This window comes from Babylonia areolata, chromosome 21 (assembly GCF_041734735.1).
Source record: "Babylonia areolata isolate BAREFJ2019XMU chromosome 21, ASM4173473v1, whole genome shotgun sequence".
Taxonomy (NCBI): Eukaryota; Metazoa; Mollusca; class Gastropoda; order Neogastropoda; family Buccinidae; genus Babylonia; species Babylonia areolata.
Window position 1 is genome coordinate 11,548,117 of NC_134896.1, and position 21,659 is coordinate 11,569,775.

General features: G+C 42.1%; 1 protein-coding gene across 1 annotated transcript in view; it reads left to right on the top strand.

Moving 5' to 3' along the window:
- The window catches only part of LOC143296013 (tubulin polyglutamylase TTLL5-like), a 98,822-nt gene that overhangs the window by 52,922 nt on the left and 24,241 nt on the right, over nt 1–21,659 (top strand). Inside the window, exons 23-28 of the mRNA XM_076607752.1 lie at nt 728–1,114; nt 1,877–2,023; nt 4,080–4,216; nt 8,760–8,992; nt 10,887–11,039; nt 19,252–19,281. Of these exons, the coding sequence (XP_076463867.1) occupies nt 728–1,114; nt 1,877–2,023; nt 4,080–4,216; nt 8,760–8,992; nt 10,887–11,039; nt 19,252–19,281 (1,087 nt within the window). The remainder of the gene's footprint in view (nt 1–727; nt 1,115–1,876; nt 2,024–4,079; nt 4,217–8,759; nt 8,993–10,886; nt 11,040–19,251; nt 19,282–21,659) is intronic.

A 21,659-nucleotide genomic window follows, 5' to 3' on the forward strand; every position in this document is an offset into this window, starting at 1 on the left:
CACTACATATAAAAGCATATGAGTCCCAGCACACACACACACACACACACACACACACACACACACACACACGTTCCCAGTCTCTCATGTTACCCCCCACCCCCACCCCACACACACACCAAAAAAAAAAACCATGATAAAAATTGAAAATTGACACCAGGGTATACACCAGTCTCTTTTGTCAGCAATGTAGCAGATGGAACATTTGTTTTGGTCTGGCTTGTTATGGAAAATGTTCAGTCTGGTTTGGAAAAAAAAGTATAGGGGGAAAAAAAAGGAAGGAATTTTGTTTGATCATGTGACAGGTGCAATAGCCAAATAGTTAAAGCATTGGACTTTCAGTCTGAGGGTCCCAGGTTCGAATCACAGTGATGGCGCCTGGTGGGTAAAGGGTGGAGATTTTTACAATCTCCCAGGTCAACATATGTGCAGACCTGCTAGTGCCTGAACTCACTTCGTGTGTATACGCAAGCGGAAGATCAGATACGCATGTTAAAGATTCTGTAATCCATGTCAGTGTTCGATGGGTTATGGAAACAAGAACATAGCCAGCATGCACATCCCCGAAAACGGAGATTGGCTGCCTACATGTCGGGTTAAAAAACGGTCATACACATAAAAGCCCACTTGAGTATATACGAGTGAACGTGGGAGTTGCAGCCCACGAACGCAGAAGAAGTTTTATCATACTTGTAGGAACCCAGGAAATGACAACAATACATTCCAGCAGGGAGGAGGAGGAGGAGACGGCCGAGGCAAACCAGACGACACAGCAGAAGACAACAACAACAAGAAAACCAACAACAACAACAACAACACCAAGCCCTCCAGTTCAATATCTACCACCACCACCACCAACGACGTCCCAACCAACACCAAGGAGATGGCGGAGGTGCAGGAGGTGAAGGTGGAGGCGGCCCACCCCATGCCTCCTCTGCCCCCACCCCCGGAGCCCAAGTACGATGTGGTGGACCTGCTGGTGAAGGGGGGCACGCTCAACAAGGTGCAGGCGCGCTCAGCCTTCGCCATGTACCTGGTCCGTGTCCAGCAACGCCTCATCTCCGAAATCGGACCCATGCTGCAGGATGATGTGGACGCCCTGAACGAACAGATGGTGGGTTTGTTGGGGGATGGGAATCGGAGGGTTTTGTCAAGTTGGGGATGGGGGTCGGGGTGGTTGAGGGGGGGTTTGTCAAGTGAGGGGGGTTAGTGTGTTTCCGCATTGGTGTGAGATCTGTCCCATATTGCATGATGATGTGGACGCCCTGAACAAACAGATGGTTTGTTGGGGGATGGGGCAGGTTGTGGTTGGGAGGGTTTATTGAGTGGGGTATTGGGGGTAGTGGGGGGAGCGGATTAGTATGTTGGTGGTGGTCACAGGGTGTTTGCGTGTGTGTGGGTGTGGGGGGGTGCGTGTGTGTTGTGTGTTTGTGAGAATGGCACCAAGTTGCAGGATGATGTGAATGCCCTCAATGAACAGATTGTGGGTTTGTTGGGGGATGGGGGTAGGGGTGCTTGTGGAGGGTTTATCGAGTGGGGAATGATGGGGGGGGAGGGGGATAAGTGTGTTTGTGCATTGGTGTGAGATCAGACCCACGTTGCGGGATGATGTGGACGCCCTGAACGAACATATGGTGGGTTTGTTGGGGGCTGGGGGCTGGAGGGGTTTGTCGAGTGGGAAAGGGGGGCGGCAGTGTGTTGGTGCTGGTCACTACTAACCTTGGTCTCACATGATGATGCTCAGCTAATCATGTGCGTGCTTACATTGAAACAGCCTTGAGTGGACCAATCAGCTTAATTGTTTGCCTGAACAAGAGAGAACGTGGCTGAATACAATACGACAGTCCCTTTGTGTGTGTGTGTGTTTGTGCATCAGGATCTTGTTCTGCGGTTCCTGAAACGGGCTGCTGTCAACCTACAGCAGACGTTCCGTGTGGTGGTCCCCAGCAGGAAGCTGCCGCTGGGGGACAGGCGCCGAATTCTGGCCAAGCAGCTGGGAGATTTTGTCCACATCTACAACAAGGTAAGGTGGTGATGGAATGGTTTGCTTACATATGTGCGTGTGTGTGTGTGTGTGTGTGGACTTGCATGCACACCATGTGTACATGCTCATGCTTGTGCGTCATGTGTTTTTTGTGTGGGTTTTTTTGGTGATTTTTTTGTTGTTGATGATATATATGGAAACAAAAAATTGATGATTGTCAGTGTTATGTTTGATGATAATGATAATAACAATAATTATGACAATGATGGTAAGAATAATAATAATGATAATTATAATAATGATGATAATGATAATAATCAGAACAGTGATTATAATAATGATCAATAAATTACTAATTTAGTAGGGATTGATTATGAAAAATTAACTAAATGATATGTGGTTATGGGATTGTATGCCTACGCATGTGTGTGGGTATGTGGATTTGCATGCACATGTGTACGTGCTTGCACATGTGTATGTGTTTATGTGGGAATCTTTTTTTTCTCAGATGATTGTCAGTTGTTTGTAGTATGTGTGGAAAAAAAATTTGCTGATTTCTCAGTGTAATTTTTCCTACAGTCTGCCATGCATCAAAGATAAAATGAAAAGGAAAGAAAAGCAAACCATCATATGTTTCAAACTTAATTCAGAACCATTAGAAACATCCACCACTAGAATATTATCTTCAACAGTGATAACAACAACAGCAAGAAACAATAACAACAAAACAATAACAAACACCACTGACAACAACTTTTGGTTATGTGCAAAAGATAGTTACAACTCATTTATATGTTATTTCCTAATCTTTCTGTGAATAAGAAGCAACTTGTGACATATGTTGCACAAGTAATACTGTGGTCACCATGTATCATTGTATCATTTTTTGTTTGATAGTCGGTCATGTCTGACTATGACCATCAGAACAACAGAGGAGGCAACTGCTGTCCCGAGTTTCTGGGCTAGAGTAGAATATTTGATTGTTGTGGAGAGTGTCTTGCCCAAGTTACTTCCCCACTCTCTCAGCCAAGAGGGCTTCAGGACAGTCAGCACTGGGATGGTCCCCACAGGCCAGCTAGCCCCCAAGGCTCCAGCACTAACAGCCAGTGCAATCCTACCTCCTTGTTTGTGTAGTAATCCTTCACAAAAGACTAGGCTTTAACCCACTCAGTACAGCCAGTCCTCTCTTTTCCTCTACACAGACCCCTCGGATGTCCAGTGGGTGTCTGAATGACCCAACCTTTAGCTTCCGTCGTCAGAATTGTGGTATTCTTTGTCAACATTCACCTCTTCAGTATAAGAGTCTTCCACTTGCAATATTTTGATGATAGTAATTGGGGTGAAACGCTGTTAATGTCGTCTCTTTTGCCGTTCGCATGGAGAGAGTTAATTCACTCTGGATAATGGGCCTCGATCGAGGCCTTTCTGTTTGCAACAGTTTCAGACGAAGGAGCTTTAGACAGTTTGGAATTTTTGGGGTGGCACCTAATTTCAATAATGATGTTTTATGCGAAAAATATCTTAACTGACTTTTCCACTCTCCACTGCGACCAATAAATGCAGGGCGAGTTGCTGTGCATGCAAGCAGGAGAGTTATTTTCAAGGTGACTGGTTCATGTGAACAGTACGTGTCAACAATCGCATCTGACTAGTTTCTTCTCAGTTACAAGGCAAACAACAGAGTCAGACGAAGAGGCCCCATCAGGGCTGTATAACATTCTGAATTCAATCTATTTCAAACTCTGTGTTCTTGCTTGGATTCATTTACAAGTCATCAGTGTGTGCAAATTTTGAGAGAGAAAAAAATTATAGATATCATTATCGTCTCACAGGATGATAGCATAAAAAGGGAGGAATTTTTTATATTTTGTCCCCAACTAACTCGTCATGTTACTGATCAGTTTGGAATGTTTTCAGTTCATGAATTCAAACTTGTTCTCTTTTTTTGATGATTTTATTTCTTACCCATACAAATGGGTCGTCTGTGAGGAATGTCAGGGGAGCTAACTGGCAGTACTGAGTGAGTTAAATGAATTCCCATTGCAGCAGAGAAATCCTCAATCATACAGCTCTCACCCTGAACCTTGCTGTGCAGGAAACGGACCAGCTGAAGCAACAGATGAGGTCGGAGAGGCAGACCAGCCATGGGAGCCGTGGGAGCCGAGGGGACTCTGACGCTGACCACAATAAGCTGGACGAGCACAAGTTTGAAAAGTTCGTCTCCACTGCCAGGTATGTCTGCTGTACTCCTGCCATACCCTTTTTTTCCCACTGTCTGTGATTGTGTGGCGGGTTTAATTTCTTGTCTGCACTCGTCTCCGGTGTACTGTAGTGCTGTGAGTGGCACCCTTTCTTGTTCTCTGTCTGTGATTGTGTGGCGGTGTATTTCCTGTCTGCACTTGTCTTTGGTGCACTGTAGTAATGCCATGACATTGTGTAGTGTTTTATTTCTTGTCTGCACTTGTCTTTGGTGCACTGTAGTAATGCCATGACACACTTTCTCTTTCACTCTCTGTGATTGTGTAGTGTTTTATTTCTTGTCTGCACTTGTCTCCAATATACTGCACTGCCGCCACACCCCTTCTCTTTCACTCTGTGTGTGATTGTGTGGTGGTGTATTTCCTGTCTGCACTTGTCTCCAATATACTGCACTGCCGCCACACCCCTTCTCTTTCACTCTGCGTGTGATTGTGTGGTGGTGTATTTCCTGTCTGCACTTGTCTTCGGTGCACTGTGATCCCATGACACCCTTTCTATTTCACCTCCTGTGATGTATCACTTTTCCTTTTCCTCTTTCTGGGTAAGGGGGCGCCATGGCCGAATAGGTTAGGCCTTGGACTTCTGATCTTGTCTTCTCCAGTGATCAGGGTTCGAGGCCCCGTTTTGGCATGGTGTTGTGTCTGTGGGATGGGACTTTACTCTGATTTTCCTCACTGCACCCAGGTGTGAATGGGTACCTGACTACGGCTGTGAAAGGTTAAGATGTTGGAATGAGAGGATTCGGCCTCGCCCTCCTAGGCTGAGCCCTAGACATGGTGGATATGAATCCATTGCCCTGATAGCTGTAAAAGGCTTTGGGACCTCTAACCTTTAACCGTTCTGAGATTAAATATAAAAAATATATATGTGTGTGTGTTTGTGTGTGTGTGTGCAAATGTGATGACTAGCTGCAGATGTGGCAAGGTATATGACACATGGCGGTCAGCTAGTGTTATAAAACAGACAGAATTACGGACTCTGTTGTACAGTTATGGAAAGGGTAGATGTGGTAAAGTAGCAGTCAGCTAGAAGAAAAAAAAGAAGAAAAGTATGGTGAGGAGGTAGCCTGTATATCTTAAGAACTATAATATAAAAGAATGACAGTTAAAAGGTTCAAAAGAAGGTAGCTATTTAAGATGCCAGACAGTTAAATAACTACAGGGATAAAAAGGTGTATGTTACTGAGTCAGCGATAGAGTTTTGAAGTGTGATATAAGTACTCAGAAGAGGAGTGGAGTTGGTTTGACCCCTTTTGGGGCATGGAGGATTTCCTGTTTGCCTGCAGACAATGATTATTAACAAAATGAGAATACAGTCTTTGGGCATGAATATTTATCAGGCAACAATCTTACAAATATCAGAAAAATCTGCACTCCATGGTAGAATTGAATTCATCACAACAGCATTCAAGTCTCATTTTTTTACAAATTGGGTTATTGCTTGAAATTTTATGTACCTGCCCCTTGTCAATTGGTAGACAGTAACTGTCACATCTAAATTAATAAAGTTGTGTTTGCGGTGGGCAATGGACCAATATATTTTTCTCTCTGAAATTTCTTTTGATAGTGATAATAAAACATATATTTAGTACTTTGTTGTAATGATTCTGTGCATATCTTTGCACACTCATCCATCAGATCAGTAATGATATATATTGTAAATGATAGGTGTTTAAAGATGATGATCAGCTATGTATAACAGAAAACTAATCTGTAGCCACATTCTTCTGGTCGTTTCAATTGCTGTTTCATGATGGCTGACCAGCAACAACAAGGGAAAATTCACATGCAGTTTTGTTCTGTACGTTAGAGAGTATAACCACTTCTAAATCAAAGGTCTCAGTATTATTTTTGGGTTTGTTTTTTTTTCCTTTTGCTTTGTACTGCTTATTTGTTGGTGTGGCTTTGCTTACTTTGTTTCTGTGTCATTGCTTTCTTTCTTTCTTGGTTTATTTGTTGTTTGCTTTGTTGTTTTTGTTGGATTTGATGTTGTTTTTCGTTTGCCTGAAAATCGGCATCATAACCACACCAATGGCCGTCGTGCAAGAGGCACCACAATGGACAGGCGATTGAAAGATCGACAGCTTGAACAATCTTGAAGAGAAATATCACAGTGGAATTTTTCAGCTTGAGCTGGCTTCTTACCTATCTTCAGCGTGCTTTGGATTCAAGAGTGCAGACAAAGGCCGCACACTCAGGTGCAATCCATTACGTGGACGGGCAGTTGAGAATGTTTCTCAAATTAACAGGCCAACACTGCAGGTCTGTATCCACCAGGCCTGGTTGAAGTCAGGACGAGTAACAAAGGGGGCGCAGAAGGTCTTGTCGCCCACCAGTGACTAACATAACGTCAAGCGAAGTGTAGAGTGCAACCTTGTCTTATGTGTCAACTGATGACTAACATATCACCAACGTGTAAAACATAGCTTTGTCATGTGTTTCAATCAGTGATTAACACATATTGTCAAAAGAAGGACAGGCTACAACCCTGTTCAGTGTCTCAAAATGCAGTGTACGTTCACTGGTTGAGGGTTGGGCCTGGATGTTTGTGAGACTCCAAATCGTTGCATGTGTATTAAGTATCTGTGTGTGTGTGTGTGTGTGTGTGTGTGTGTGTGTGTGTGTGGACATTTGCATGCTTGTGTGAGTATGCGTGTGTATGCACAAAAGTTCGCTGGACATGCCCCATTTTTACTTTATTTTATTTCATGAATTTGCCTCCTACATTTTCTTCATTTTGTTATGTTTTAATGTGTTTGCTTATCTGTTTATTCAGTTTCTCTTTTTTTTTTTCTTTTTTTTTTTTAATAATTATTATACAAATGTAAGGTAGGCTTTTTAGGCCTGACATGCATTAGGTTTATGCACAGGTCAGGCATTTGCTTTTTTTTTCTTTTTTTTTTCTTTTTTTTTTTTTGGAAGCAGATGTGGTGTACCATTTAGCATACATGTATGTATATGGATCAGTCCACATGCCTTGACACTTCTTTGAAACTGCAACAGGAACTGGATTGAAATGCCCTCAGCAGAATTCAAAACGTAAAGCATAAAAATTAATGGTATTGGTGAAAACTGCAAAAATCAAAGAGAAAAAAAAAAGAAAATGTCACATATTTCATTTACTCAATGAAAACTAAAACACAGGTTAGCCTTGTGCAAAAAGACAGGTATATAATTACATAAAAAGGAGTAAGATTATGCACAACTTTCAAAGATGAGTATCATTTTCTCCACAAATGTGTCAAATGTAATCATATAAGAGAAGCTTTATTTATGGTATAAAATGTAAATAAACAAATTTTGATATTGTTCATCATATTTTGATAACATTTATCCAGTCAGTATGTATGTGTGTATGAGTGTTTCAAAGTACATGCCGTGGTAACTCACACATTTTCTATTCAGTTTGGTTGGGTTTGCACACACACACACACACACACACACACACACACACACACACACCACTACACTACACTACACTACACTACACTGCACAACACTTACTAAACCACACTATACTACACAACACGACACTACTTTTTTTTTTTTAAAGACAGTTTTCAACATTTTATTGGAATCCTTGGTACTACTGTCAGTCAATATAAACCTTGCCTATCCATTAGCATGTATGTGATGTTCAAATGGGTTGCTGGGTGTAATGAGCAGGGTTGCTGGGTGTAATGGGCAGGGTTGCCAGGTGTGATGAGAAGGGTTGCCAGTTGTAATGAGCAGGGTTGCCAGTTGTAATGAGCAGGGTTGCCAGGTGTAATGAAAAGGGTTGCCAGGTGTAATGAGAAGGGTTGCTGGATGTAATGAGCAGGGTTACTGTGTGTAATGAGCAGGGTTGCCAGGTGTAATGAGCAGGGTTGCCGGGTGTAATGAGCAGGGTTGCTGGGTGTAACGAAGAGGGTTGTAATGAAGAGGGTTGTAATTAGGAGGGGTTTTGGGTGTAATGAGGAGGGTTGTAATGTGAGGTTGCTTTGTGTAATGAGGAAGGCTGCAAGATGTACTGAGGAGGGTTGCTGGGTGTAATGAGGATGGTTCCTGGGTGTAATGAGGAGGGTTGCTGGGTGTAATGAGGAGGGTTGCTGGGTGTAATGAGGAGGGTTGTAATTAGGGTTGCTAGGTTTACTAAGGAGGGTTGTTTTATTGAGGAGGGTTGCTGGGTGTAATGAGGAGGGTTGCTGGGTGTAACGAGGATGGTTGTAATTAGGGTTGCTAGGTTTACTAAGGAGGGTTGTTTTATTGAGGAGGGTTGCTGGGTGTAATGAGGAGGGTTGCTGGGTGTAACAAGGATGGTTGCTGGGTGTAATGAGGTGGGTTGCTGGGTGTAATGAGGAGGGTTGCTGGATGTAATGAGGAGGGTTGGCATAAAGAAGGATTTCTGAGTGTAATGAGGATTCCTGGGTGTGCAACAAGGTTTGCTTGGCGTGTAATAATGAAGGAGGGATATCTGGATGTAATAATGGAGATGACGACGACGAAGGAGGGCTGTACGTGACGTGCGCTGTGGGCAGTGAGGGCGACCTGGAGGAGGTTCTGACCACCTACACCAAGCTGAACAAGTCGGCCAGCATCTTCCTGGGCAGCAACTCCACCTCCTCCTCCTCCGCCACTCCCCCCGCCAAGCCCCCCCACAACCCCATGCCCGCCCCCTCCGTCCAGCGTGCGGAGATGCTGCAGCGACGGCGGGAGATGGGTGGTGGTGATGGTGACGGGAAGGGGGTTGGGGGTGATGATCATTATAGAGGTAGGTGGGGGTCGGGTGGGGAGATGTGGGGGGCGGGGGAGGGGTGTGTGTGTGTTTGTGTGTGTGTTGTTGTTGTTGTTTTGTTGTTGTTTTTGTGTGTGTTTGTGAGTGTGTGTGTGTGTGTGTGTGTGAGTGGATTTATGAGAGAATGTTGTATATTTATTTCTTTGTGACTGCATCTACATGTGTATATATGTGTGTGTGTATCAGAGCACATACACCCTTTTCCAAAGCATCATTCTCTCTCTCTCTCTCTCTCTCTCTCTCTCTCTCTCTCCCCCCCCCCCTCCTCCCCTCCCCCCCTCACCCCCCCACCTCTCTCTCTCTCTCTCTGTTCCAACCTGTCATGATAGGTTGAGCAGAACACAGTTTAGTTTATGTATGCATGTAATAAGATTATATGCTTGTCATATTTATCCAAAAAATAAGAAATTACCCCTTCAAACGGAGCCATGGCCCTGTTGAATAAATCATCAGTATTATTGCCGTTTGGGTAGGATCTCAAGGCCTGACCAGCATATTGGGTTTATGTGACATCTGACAACCTCCTTGAAACTGTAACTGAAATTCTCTCTCTCTCTCTCTCTCTCTCTCTCTCTCTCTCTCTCTCTCTCTCTCTCTCTCTCTCTGTCTGTCCCAACACACTTTTGTCTGTAGTCATATTGAATAACAATTAATGACAAACCAAAATAATAACATAATGAATGATCTATCCATGAATTTATACAGAGCCTTTAAAACAGGCATGCTAATACAGTTAAAGAACACAAAAATGCTTTAGTTATGACAGGAAACTGTCAGCACATTAGTGCCTGTACATTCATTATTTTTGTGTTTTTTAAAGATGTCATATTTGTATTCGGATACCTTCAGAAGGGGCCTGTGTCCTATACTGAATGATGAATGACCTGGATATTTATATAGCACTTATCCTTGGTCAGAGGCCAAGCTCTAAGACTTTGCAAACATGAAGTCATTTGCACAACAGGCTGCCTACCAGGGTACAGCCAACTGACGGCTGCCATTGGGCGCTCATCATTTGTTTCCTGCGTCATTCAATCAGGTTCAGTCATGCACACATACACACTCATACAGACATGTAACACTTTATGTGTATGACCGTTACATTTATTCACCTCACCATACAGGCAGTCATACTCCATGTTTGGGGGTGTGCATGCTGGGTATGTCCTTGTTTCCATAACCCACTGAACGCTGACATGGATTATAGGGTCTGTAACGTGCGTATTTGATCTGCAAGCATTTACACAAGAAGGGGGTTCAGGCACTTAGCAGGTCTGCACATATGTTGACCTGGGAGATCATTAATATTCTCCACCCTTTAGCCACCACCAGGCACTGGTTACCGAGATTCAAACCTGGGACCCTTTGATTGAAAGTCCAACTCTTTAACCACTCAGCTTTTGCACCCGTCAATATTGTATTGTATTATATTACTTTATATATTACTTTTTTGTCACAGCAGATTTCTCTGTGTGAAATTCAGGCTGCTGTCCCCAGGGAGAGCGTGTCGCTACACTTAGAGCACCACCCATTTTTTTGCATTTTTTTCTGCCTGCAATTTTATTTGTTTTCCTTTTGAAGTGGATTTTTCTACAGAATTTTGCCAGGGACAACCCTTTTGTTTCCATGGGTTCTTTTATGTGCGCTAAGTGCATGCTACACACGGGACCTCAGTTTACGTCTCATCCAAATGACTTGCGTTCAGACCACCACTCAAGGTCTAGTAGAGGGGAAAGAAAATACTTGCAACTATGAGATTCTCACCAGTGCGCTCAGATCCTCTCGCTTCCTAGGTGGACGCGTTACCTCTAGGCCAGCACTCACTATGTGAATAAATTTTCATTTCGTTTGGTTTGCGTCCCAAACGCAGTGCGCAGTGCCTCCTCCACGGACGTGCGTGACGCAGGCAGCACCACTTCCTCCAGGCCCCCCTCCGCCTCCTCCGCCTCCTACCTCAATGCTGTGTCCATCTACTCCCAGAAGCTGAGCCGCCCTCGCTCCGCCAGTACTTACAAGTCTCCAGGTATTGCATGCAGTGAATTGAATTGATTGATGTCTTGTGTCTTTTATGTCTTTATGTGTCTCACCCGTCCACCCCTTTTTTTTGTGTGTGTGTGTGTGTGTAGTGCATTTGGTGTTTTGAGTTTCTCTCCCAGCTAGTCTGTGGTGGTGGTTGTTGTTCTTGAGAAATGTCTTTAGTTTCAGGGGTAGAGGGGGGCGGGGGGAGAAATCTACACTTTAAAGGTACTTAACTTAACAACTTGTAAATATGGAGATGTATGAAATGTCAAGCCAGGATAACAAAAGGGTATTTTTCAACCACCAATGAGAGAAGTCTGCAGAGCAATGTTAATTCTGATTCAATATGCAGAAAAAGAGAAGGAAAAAAACCACACACACACATACACACACACACACACACACACACACACACACACACACACACACAATTTGTGATTTTATAAACCCAATTTGTTAACAAAGGTATCATCAAACTCAAGGTAATGGTTCTGCTGTAGCATCATTTGGCATCGTCTCTTGTATGGTCCAGAGTTACAGTGGCATAATCTGTTAGGCATTGGCCTTCGGATCCAGTGTTCACCAGTGATCAGAGTTCGAGGCCCCGTTTCGGCAAAGTGTTATGTCCTTGTGAAAGGCACTTTGATCTGATTTCCGCCCTCTCCACCCAGGTGTGAATGGATACCTGACTTACGTTGGGTAGGTTAAAATGGCGGAAGGAGAGGATTTTGCCCCACTATCCTATGCTGAGCCCTGGACAGAGTGGATATGAATTCACTGCCCCATTGTCCATGAAACGGACCTTTAACTCACTCAGTATGGCCAGTCCTCTCTTCTCCTCTACACAGACCCCTCGGATGTCCAGTGGGTGTCTGAATGACCCAACCTTTAGCTTCCATCATCAGAATTGTGGTATTCTTTGTCAACATTCACCTTTTCAGTGTAAGAGCCTTCCGCTTGTAATATTTTGATGATGGTAATTGGGGAGAAACACTGTTAGCATCGTCTCTTTCGCCGTTCGTATGGAAAGAGTTAACCTTTAACTTTTTAACCTTGCTCGGTCTCTGCGCAAGAGGAAGGTGTTTTTGACCCAAGTTGAATTGTGCCTGTCATGTGGTGGTGGTGAAATCTGCTTCTCCAGACTGTTGGTTACTGTAGTTTGTGGGTGTTTTCCAGGGACACAGAAGCCGCTTTCTGTCTGCAAAGACCCAGTTTCAGCAGTCCAGAAGAGTGGGTACCACTTACCATGTATTGGAAACTAATGTGGGGCTTTCAGCTAACTAATATAGTTGTTCTGTCAATTCTTTATGCATGGTCAACATACTGAATCCTGAAAGAGAGAGCTCATGAAGTACAGGAATTTGCCAGCATTTCATCTGGCTTTTTTTTTTTTTTCTTTCTTTTTCTTTTTTTGCAAACATTTTGTTGATAAATCAAACATTTTTTTCTTTAGTTGTTGGGGTCTGTTAGGGGTTTTTTTTGTTGTTTTTTTTTTAAAGTTTTGTCAGGGATTATTGGCATACTGTAGTTTTTATCACAAAATTTTGTTGGATATTCCACTGTAAATCATTTTTTTTCTTCCTTTTTTTTTCTTTTTTTTTTTTTTACAGTTTGATGATGAAAATTATAACTGACCTCACCGCGCTGGCTAAGGTAAATACATGTCACTGAAGACATTCTAGCTAAGGCCATCAACGCCACCAAAAGAATAAAAATGGTGATATGAACAAACAAACAAAATTACTGATACAGTGAAACAGGGGCAGACAGAAGTGTGGCAGACAGACTGGGATCAGACCTTGGAAACCTATGAGATATACCCCTTGTGTGAGTTTTCCGTTCTGCCTTTAGCACATGTTTGTTGTGAAATGCTGCAAGCCACTATCGGAGCTTGGACATACAGGCCTTATGTTTTTTCTTCTCTTTTTTGTGTGTGTGTGTGTGTGGCTGGTCTACGCAGCTGTCAGTCAGCTTATCTGTCGTGCTGTCTGTCTGTCTCTTTTTCATTTCGTTTCATTCTCTATATTTGTATCACGCATCTCTGTATGTGTGTTTTGTTCTCTCTGACTCGATCTCTGTCAGTGACTCTTGTCTGTCTGTCACTCAGTTCCAGCATCAGATTCAGAATACAGTATTTGAATTCCGGCGACAGGCACAATAGCCGAGTGGTTAAAGCGTTGGACTGTCAATCTGAGGGTCTCAGGTTCGAATCACGTTGACGGCGCCTAGTGGGTAAAGGGTGGAGATTTTTCCGATCTCCCAGGTCAACATATGTGCAGACCTGCTAGTGCCTGAACCCCCTTCATGTGTATATGCAAGCAGAAGATCAAATACGCACGTTAAAGATCCTGTAATCCATGTCAGCGTTCGGTGGGTTATGGAAACAAGAACATAGCCAGCATGCACACCACCGAAAACGGAGTATGGCTGCCTACATGGCGGGGTAAAAACGGTCATACACGTAAAAGCCCACTCGTGTGCATACGAGTGAACGCAGAAGAAGAAGAAGAAGGATTCCGGCTGTGGCACTGATGATGTGTGTAGAGAACTAGCAGACTGACGGCTAGGTACTGGCAATAAGTCAGAAGATGATTGTTGAGTCTCAGGTCTTGACTTTACCTCCACTGTTATTTTCCACTTGTCACAGTCCCTGAAGAACTTGTGATCAGAAATGTTGAGTCTTCTTGTCAAAGTGAGTCTTGTTTCACAACCCACAGTTGTTGTTTTTTCTTGTTGTATTTCTTTTGCAGACTTTTCTCTGTTTTGAGTATCAGACTTTCCTTTTAACAGCGTTTGAACACATGTTCCAGTTTCCTTTTTGACTTTTAAAGCATGAGCCTACTTTGGGTTTTACTTTGACTCGATATTGGGTGTTGGTTCGACTGTTGTAGTCTGTCCTCAGGTCTGAATTTAAGTCTATGGAGACATAGTTAAATAGTGCATGTAGTTTTACTGTGACGGGCAAATATAGACATATTTGAAAAATTCAACACACTTTCACACAGAGACAAAAACATACAAATTATATATCACTAGAAAGTTTACCATCTCATCTTTTAACATTTTAAAACAGTTTTCTCATTAAATGCTGCTAAAAAAAAAAATAATATTTTAAATTATGTCCCTAAATAGTGAAAAAAAAAAAAAAAAAAAAAAAAAAAAGAAGAAAAATAGGTATGCTGTACCCACCAGGCATGTCGTATCCATCAGCTAATCCACAAGGCAGCATAAGATGATTTTCTCACACAGTAAGGTTCCCTGATTCTCATGAATCAGTTTGAAGTCAAATGTTGCAGAACAACCTGTTCAAAAAAATAAAATAGAAGATCACAACACTGGTTGGTTATGTAAAGATCAACCTCTCACCCAGTCCAAAAAAGTCTAGAAAAAAAAAGCCTTTCAAGCAGTTAACGGTCAAGGGGAAATAACTCAGTTTTTCCTAGACTGATCCCTCAAGACAGCCTGATTAGTTTCACTTTAATTGAACACTGCAGATGACCGCAACAGATGGAGAAGCACTCTCAAGAATCAGCTACAGATTGGTGAGGACAAACTGTCAGCTGCTACAGCAGAAAAGCGAGCTCGCAGAAAAGGGACAGCAGCCGACAGATCAGCATCAGCTTACACATGTGATCGCTGCAACAGAGACTGTCTCTCTCGCATCGGTCTCTACAGTCACAGGCGATGCTGCTTGGTCCAAGCAGACAGCCCAATCAGACATTAGATCGGATATACTCTATCCATGGTCAGCCATGACCGAAGGAGGTCTACTACTGCTGAGTGTATGGATAAAAATTCTGCGATACGCCGAATCCTACGCTACGGCATGTCATTCTGAGCAGGCAGAGCGCTGGCGCATCTCCAAAGAGTTAATGTTACTTACAATCCAGAATGCCCTGTGAATGAATGAATTTTGTTGTTTATTATTTTAATGAAAAGGTGCATAATATGACTCAAGTTGCCTTGAAGACCATGATGTATTATGTTCTTTGCAGTGTTGTTAATAAGGGAGGGGGTGTGGAGGGGGGGGTTCTTATCAGATTTGGGGGATGTTTGTTTTTGTGTGGTTTTTTTTTTTGTTTTTGTTTTTTGTTTTGTATATTCTTTGATCTGATAGATTTATTTACCCCTAACTCCGCCTTTTCCTTTTTCATTTATTTTGTGAGATTATTAAGTATCAGTCTACTGTGGACAAAAGATATTATTATCATATTATTCATTCTGATAGTGTTGCCACACTAGTTGTTTTGTTTAGTTCTTGCATCAAAGAGGCCAAAAGGATTTACACCAACATCTGGAATGCAGATAATTTGTTCCTGTACCACTGACTGCACATTTTCCAGACGCTGACAGACTCGACACTGTACATCATAAGGCTTCGTAAGACCAAGGTTGACCATGGAAGACGCATCTTAGCTGTCATTTTGGATGGTTGCTCAGCAAGAGCAGCATCACTTGTGACTGTGTCGACCAGGGCATGAGCAGCAGTCTCTGTCATGAAGGCCACATCTGTTATGTGGTGTCTGGTGTGCCGGAGTTGCCGGGAGCCCTTCCTGTGTGTCTGCGTGTCTTCCACTGTGCTCAACAGCTGTTCTTCCCTGGTCTTGAAGTTGGTTCAGGGTAGCTCTCCACCTGGAGGTGTTGGTCCAGGGTACCTACCTCTCCATCTGGAGGTGTTGGTTCAGGGTACCTACCTCTCCACCTGGAGGTGTTGGTCCAGGGTACCTACCTCTCCAACTGGAGGTGTTGGTTCAGGGTACCTACTTCTCCACCTGGAGGTGTTGGTTCAGGGTAGCTGTCCATGTGGAGGTGTTGGTTCAGGGTAGCTCTCCACGTGGAGGTGGTGGTTCAGGGTAGCTCTCCACCTGGAGGTGTTGGGTTCAGGGTAGCTCTCCACCTGGAGGTAGTGGTTCAGGGTAGCTCTCCACCTGGAGGTGTTGATTCAGGGTAGCTCTCCACCTGGAGGTAGTGGTTCGGGGTAGCTCTCCACCTGGAGGTGTTGATTCAGGGCAGCTCTCCACCTGGAGGTAGTGGTTCGGGGTAGCTCTCCACCTGGAGGTGTTGATTCAGGGTAGCTCTCCACCTGGAGGTAGTGGTTCGGGGTAGCTCTCCACCTGGAGGTGTTGATTCAGGGTAGCTCTCCACCTGGAGGTAGTGGTTCGGGGTAGCTCTCCACCTGGAGGTGTTGGTTCAGGGTAGCTGTCCACGTGGAGGTGTTGGTTCAGGGTAGCTCTCCACCTGGAGGTAGTGGTTCAGGGCAGCTCTCCACCTTGAGGTGTTGGTTCAGGGTAGCTCTCCACCTGGAGGTGTTGGTTCAGGGTAGCTCTCCACCTGGAGGTGTTGGTTCGGGGTAGCTCTCCGCCTGGAGGTGGTGGTTCAGGGTAGCTCTCCACCTGGAGGTGTTGATTCAGGGTAGCTCTCCACCTGGAGTTAGTGGTTCAGGGTAGCTCTCCACCTGGAGGTGTTGGTTCAGGGCAGCTCTCCACCTGGAGGTGGTGGTTCAGGGCAGCTCTCCACCTCATGTTGACAGCTGCAAGTCCTTCCCAGGATTGGATGATGTCAATGCCAGGAGCTTTCATGTTTCTCTTTGCATACATCTTTGTATCGCATGAGCTTCAGTCTTTACATCAGTCTGTCTGGCAAAATATTGTATGACAAGCATTTATTGTGCATCATTTGCTGCAGCTTTTTTTTTTCCTTTCTTTTTCTCTCTTTTTATTCCGTATTTGTATTCCTTTTTTCTGTTCTTTTCTTTCTGTCTTTTTTATTTTCTTGTTATTGTTGTTTTTTGCTTTTGGGTTGTTTTTTTTTGGCTATATTAACATTTTTACAGGTCCACTCTTCGATGTTGAAGTCAGAAATAAAATCTACCCAAATGGATATACCTGTTTCTGATGAACGTGTCCACCATCTCTGGTTCGACATTCTTGTATTATAATTAACACTTTCACCCGTCGGCAGTACAAAACATATGTGAAAGTCTCCAAAACGGGTAAAAATGTTAATTATATATATATATAAGTTTGTCGACTATAGAAGAGGATTTTAAAATCAACTTGTCCACATTATAAAGGTGTCTAAAAATGGAGTGCTGCTTTGGGGGTATTGAGTTGTGCACTTCGAAATTGTAAACAGAATGAAGTGTGGTGTCCTTCGCGCGAGGCTGAAAACGAAAGTGCACGACGATACAAGGGTTTGCGATTGGAACAGGTATACCCATTTGGGTAGATTTTATTTCTGACTTCAACATCGAAGAGTGGATGGGTAAAAATGTTAATATTGCCGGTTTTGGTTTTTTTTTGTATATTTTACTTCAGTTTTTCTTTTCTATTTCAGTCAATATTTGAACATGATATTGGTCTCAAGTGTACTTGAGGTGCTTTCGTCAAAATAATCAAAAATAAAACAAATAAAAAAGAATTATAAAAAAAAAGAAAAAAAAAGAAGAAGAAACAAACAAACAAAATTAACAAATAGACAAACACTGGAATTTTTATGTAATGTATAATGAAATAAATGATCATTAAAACTGTATTTGGTTAGGGTTTTTTTGTTTTTTTGGTTTTGTTTTGTTTTTGTTTTTTTGTTTTTTTCATTTGTCTTAAGCAGAAAAATTTAAAGAAAGACAAAATATAGAATAACATAAAGAACAAACCAGTTGATCAGTAACATGGATTGCCCCAAAATGTATGTATAAAACAAAACAGTAATGGAGGGGAAAAATTGCTGGTAACATCTGAACACACACGCACACACACACACACACACACACACAATCTCTCTATATATCTCTGTGTGTGTGTGTGTGTATGTGTGTGTGTGTGTGTGTGTAATCCATATAAAACAGCTACAAAACAAAAAAACAACAACAAAAAACAACTGCAGTGAATAAGTCATACTTCAAATCAAAGGAATAATTATTTTGCCTTGAAGAAGTGGATAGATAGTACAGGTACGAATTCTCCTCTTGGCTGCAAGCATGCATTTGTGTGAAAGGACAGACAGTGCAAGGGGGCTGGCAGCTTCTGCTCTGAACTGTGTGGGTGGTGTGCACACGTCTGAGCGCAGGCAGTCTGTGTGCGATGCTTGGCATCTACTGAAGAATGCACAAAGGTGTACAAGTACGCTTTATAAGATGGTATACAGTTCTGTTGCATGGGTGCTTGGGTTCCAGTGATTGAGGGAATGGTTATAGACTGGAGGTTCTTTGGTTGGGAATGGTTGGGATAAAATCGTGTGTGTGTGTGTGTGTGTGTGTGTGTGTGTCTGTGTCTGTGTCTGTTTCTGTGTCTGTGTGACAGTTATGACCTGTTGCTTGCCACTATACTTAGGAATGGAATCTAATAATCAATTTTTAAAGGGTGAGTAAAACAACAAAGAGTCTTTTTCTTCTTCATCAGCCATTGACTGTAAGGAAAACCAGGATAGAACTATGAGGTGTCTTTGTTTTTTTGTGTTGCGTTTTTTGTTTGTTTATTTGTTTTGTTTTGTTTTTTGTTTTTTTTAACAGTGTTATAGTTGTTGTTGTTTTTTTTATTAAAATAAAGAAAACCTGTGAAATAAAACATGCATACCAACAGATACACAGAGTGTATTCTTGAAAGAGATCAGGAATGCATTATCAAGAACAAATCATTGGTCAGTCGCATTGTCATAGATTTTTTTCTGCATGGTTACAATTCTACCAAAAATAGAGATAAAAAGCTTCAGAGAGGATGATAATACTTTGAAATATAAATATGTATATAAAAGAGGGGGGGGCAGGGGGGGGTGGATGAGCTGTCTTTTCTGTCAGTCGTAGTGTTGTTGTTATAAAATCTATCAGTATGTTTTCCATGGATGCAATCATTTTTTTCCTTCTCGTGTATCTCACAGATGATAAAAACATCTCTGTGTGTGTGTGTGTGTGTGTGTGTGTGTGTGTGTACTATCTGCAGATACGATAATCAGTGTAATCATCTGTGTGTGTGTGTACTATCTGCAGATATGATAATCAGTGTAATCAGTAGGAAATATGTTTTCCACCTATACTTTGCACACATATATGTATACATTTATGTTTGCTTCTGATGCATTTGTTGTTATGTATTTTGCAGTGACAAATTCTTGGGAATGCGCACATATATTTGCTTTTTGTTTTTGATTGCGTGATGAGTTGTTGTCGTCGTTGTTTTTCCAATACTCTATGTCTCTTTGTGGGTTGCATGTGATTTCAGCTCTCTTCAGTGTACTCGATTCTGATGAAGGTAAAACAATGTGACAGCTTTTTTTTTTTTTTTTTTTTTCTTTCAGCTGCTCCTCACCTTTTCAAGTCTTTGTTGTTGTTTTGTTTTTTTGTTGTTGTTGTTTTTTCTGAAATGATTTGTTCACCTTTGCTCTGCTTACTCATGATGATATCTATTGACAGAAACGTGTATGTAGATGATTTCAGAAGGCTTTGGGGGAACAAGCTGCATTCAGTATTTCTTTCTAGCTTTGAAAAAGTGTGTGTTTTTATTGTTGTGTATTTTTGTCCGTGCTGTCCAGTTTCCTTGAGAAGTAGCATACTTCATGGTACAGTGGTTAAGCTGTGAAGATGTTCTTGTTTCAAGAAGCTTTTTTTTTTTTTCTTCAAAGGCTTATTATGATATCTTTATTTTTTCTTTTCTTTTCTATTTTAGCGGTGGCTTGGCCACCCATTTATAGACTTGATTTTGTAAAACAAAATCAATTTGAAGAGCAAAGAAGCAATAAGATTGTGTGTGTGTGTGTGTGTGTGCGTGTGTGTGTGTGTGTGTGTGTGTGTGTGTGTGTGTGTGTGCGTGCGTGTGTGTGTGTGTGTGTGTTGTTAAAAAAAAAGATTTGAAAAAAATAATTTGGACATGCATTTTCTTCTGGCCAAATAAAGCTTGAATGCCACAGCTTTCTCTAACATGATTCAGCCACGCTTCTTTCTGGCATTGACTACTGGTCACTCACGCTTCCAGGGATATTAAGTGTTGGTGTATGATTGTTGGACACTCCCATAATAGTTTTGCTGCTTAAAAAAAAAAAAGAAAAAAAAAGGAGTGAAAACAAAGAGGAACATTACAACAGAAATGATCACCAACTTGCTAAAACATGCGTACATGTTTACATAGATGTATGTGTTTCCATAACCACAAAGTGGTGGTACGGATTTCAGGATCTTTAACATACACATTTGATCTTTTGCATACAATAGGGATCAAGGCAGCTAGCAGATTTGTGCATATGTACACCTGAGATACTGGGATGATCTTAAATATATGTCGGATTTTGCCAGGATTCAAACCAGTGACCTCAAAGATGCTGTAAACCACTCTGCTGTCGTATTCATCACGGTTTCATGATCAATAGACCATGTCAAAAAATGTTGTTCATCCTAAAAAAAAATAGATAAATGATTTTTTTTTTTTTTAATGCAAAGACTGAAGTAAGCAAGCTCAAATTCAAATACCATATTGATGATAATCATCAAAAATAAAAGTGTGAACTTGTTAGTTGTCACGTATTCTATCAGCTGCACTGTTCTTCATGAGAAATGCTGTATATTTGAAAGACAATGTGTCGCATGGTCTTCATACATGTCCGCAAGAAGACGTCAAGATGTTTGTTTAAGTTTTATCAGAATTCAGAGCATAGATTCACATTTTTCTGAGAAAGCTGAAAACAATGTTTACGTTTTATATCCCTGCAAGCGTGATACAGAGTTAGTGGCCTGGTCAAATTTAGCACTGCTGAAGTTGTTTATTCTGTGCTTTGTTTCTGCCCTGTTTGTTCTACCCCTCTGTGTACTCAAATGCATTTTTTGTGTGACGGGGTGGTAAGGTGGTGTTGGAGAAGGTGAAGACAGGTAGAAGGTGTTGTGCAGAAGAGAGCTGCAGCCAGGCAAGGTAGACTCGGGAAGGCAGTGCGCTGGTTTTTCTTCTTTTATTCTCTCATTCTTCCAGACCAGGAGAGTTCTCTCTTTGTCTGGCACTCGCTCACTCCTTATATTCTGTTCCGCCGAACCGCAAAGCCAGCGCCGCGAAGCAACTCACGAAACCGGCCCTCCGCGAGCCTTGAGGGGCCAAGCTTGTGTTTGTTTGACCAAATTTAGCGGCTTCTGACTTTCGGCTCGGGGAACTAACATAGACATATTATATATCACACAAAACTACAAGAGACGAGCATTTTCTTAAGCTAAACCATTTTCTACAAAAATAATGTAGTTAAAAACTGTAAATAAAAAGAGTCACTGAATGAACGAGCTTTTAACGAGTTCATGTATCATTTTTGTACATTACAACAATTAATACGTCGCGATATGTAATATAATTGTAACAATTAAGTAACTGAACATCCTGAATTTCCAACTATATAAAAATGATCTATAAAATCTGCTTCTAGAGTAAAGATTTTTTATGTAAAAATTCAAGAGAAAACTCAGCGGATAGCTCCCGTGTCGGCACCGCTTGGCGGTGCTTTTGGCACTTGTGATCGACAATGAAATACTTCGTTTAAACCAACTACAACACAATTATACATGCACGATACTAATCAGATTGATAACAGAAATGCAAACATCTGCAAGACACGATATAAAAATGTGTAGGTATTGTAAAAACGTATTTTGCTCAAATCG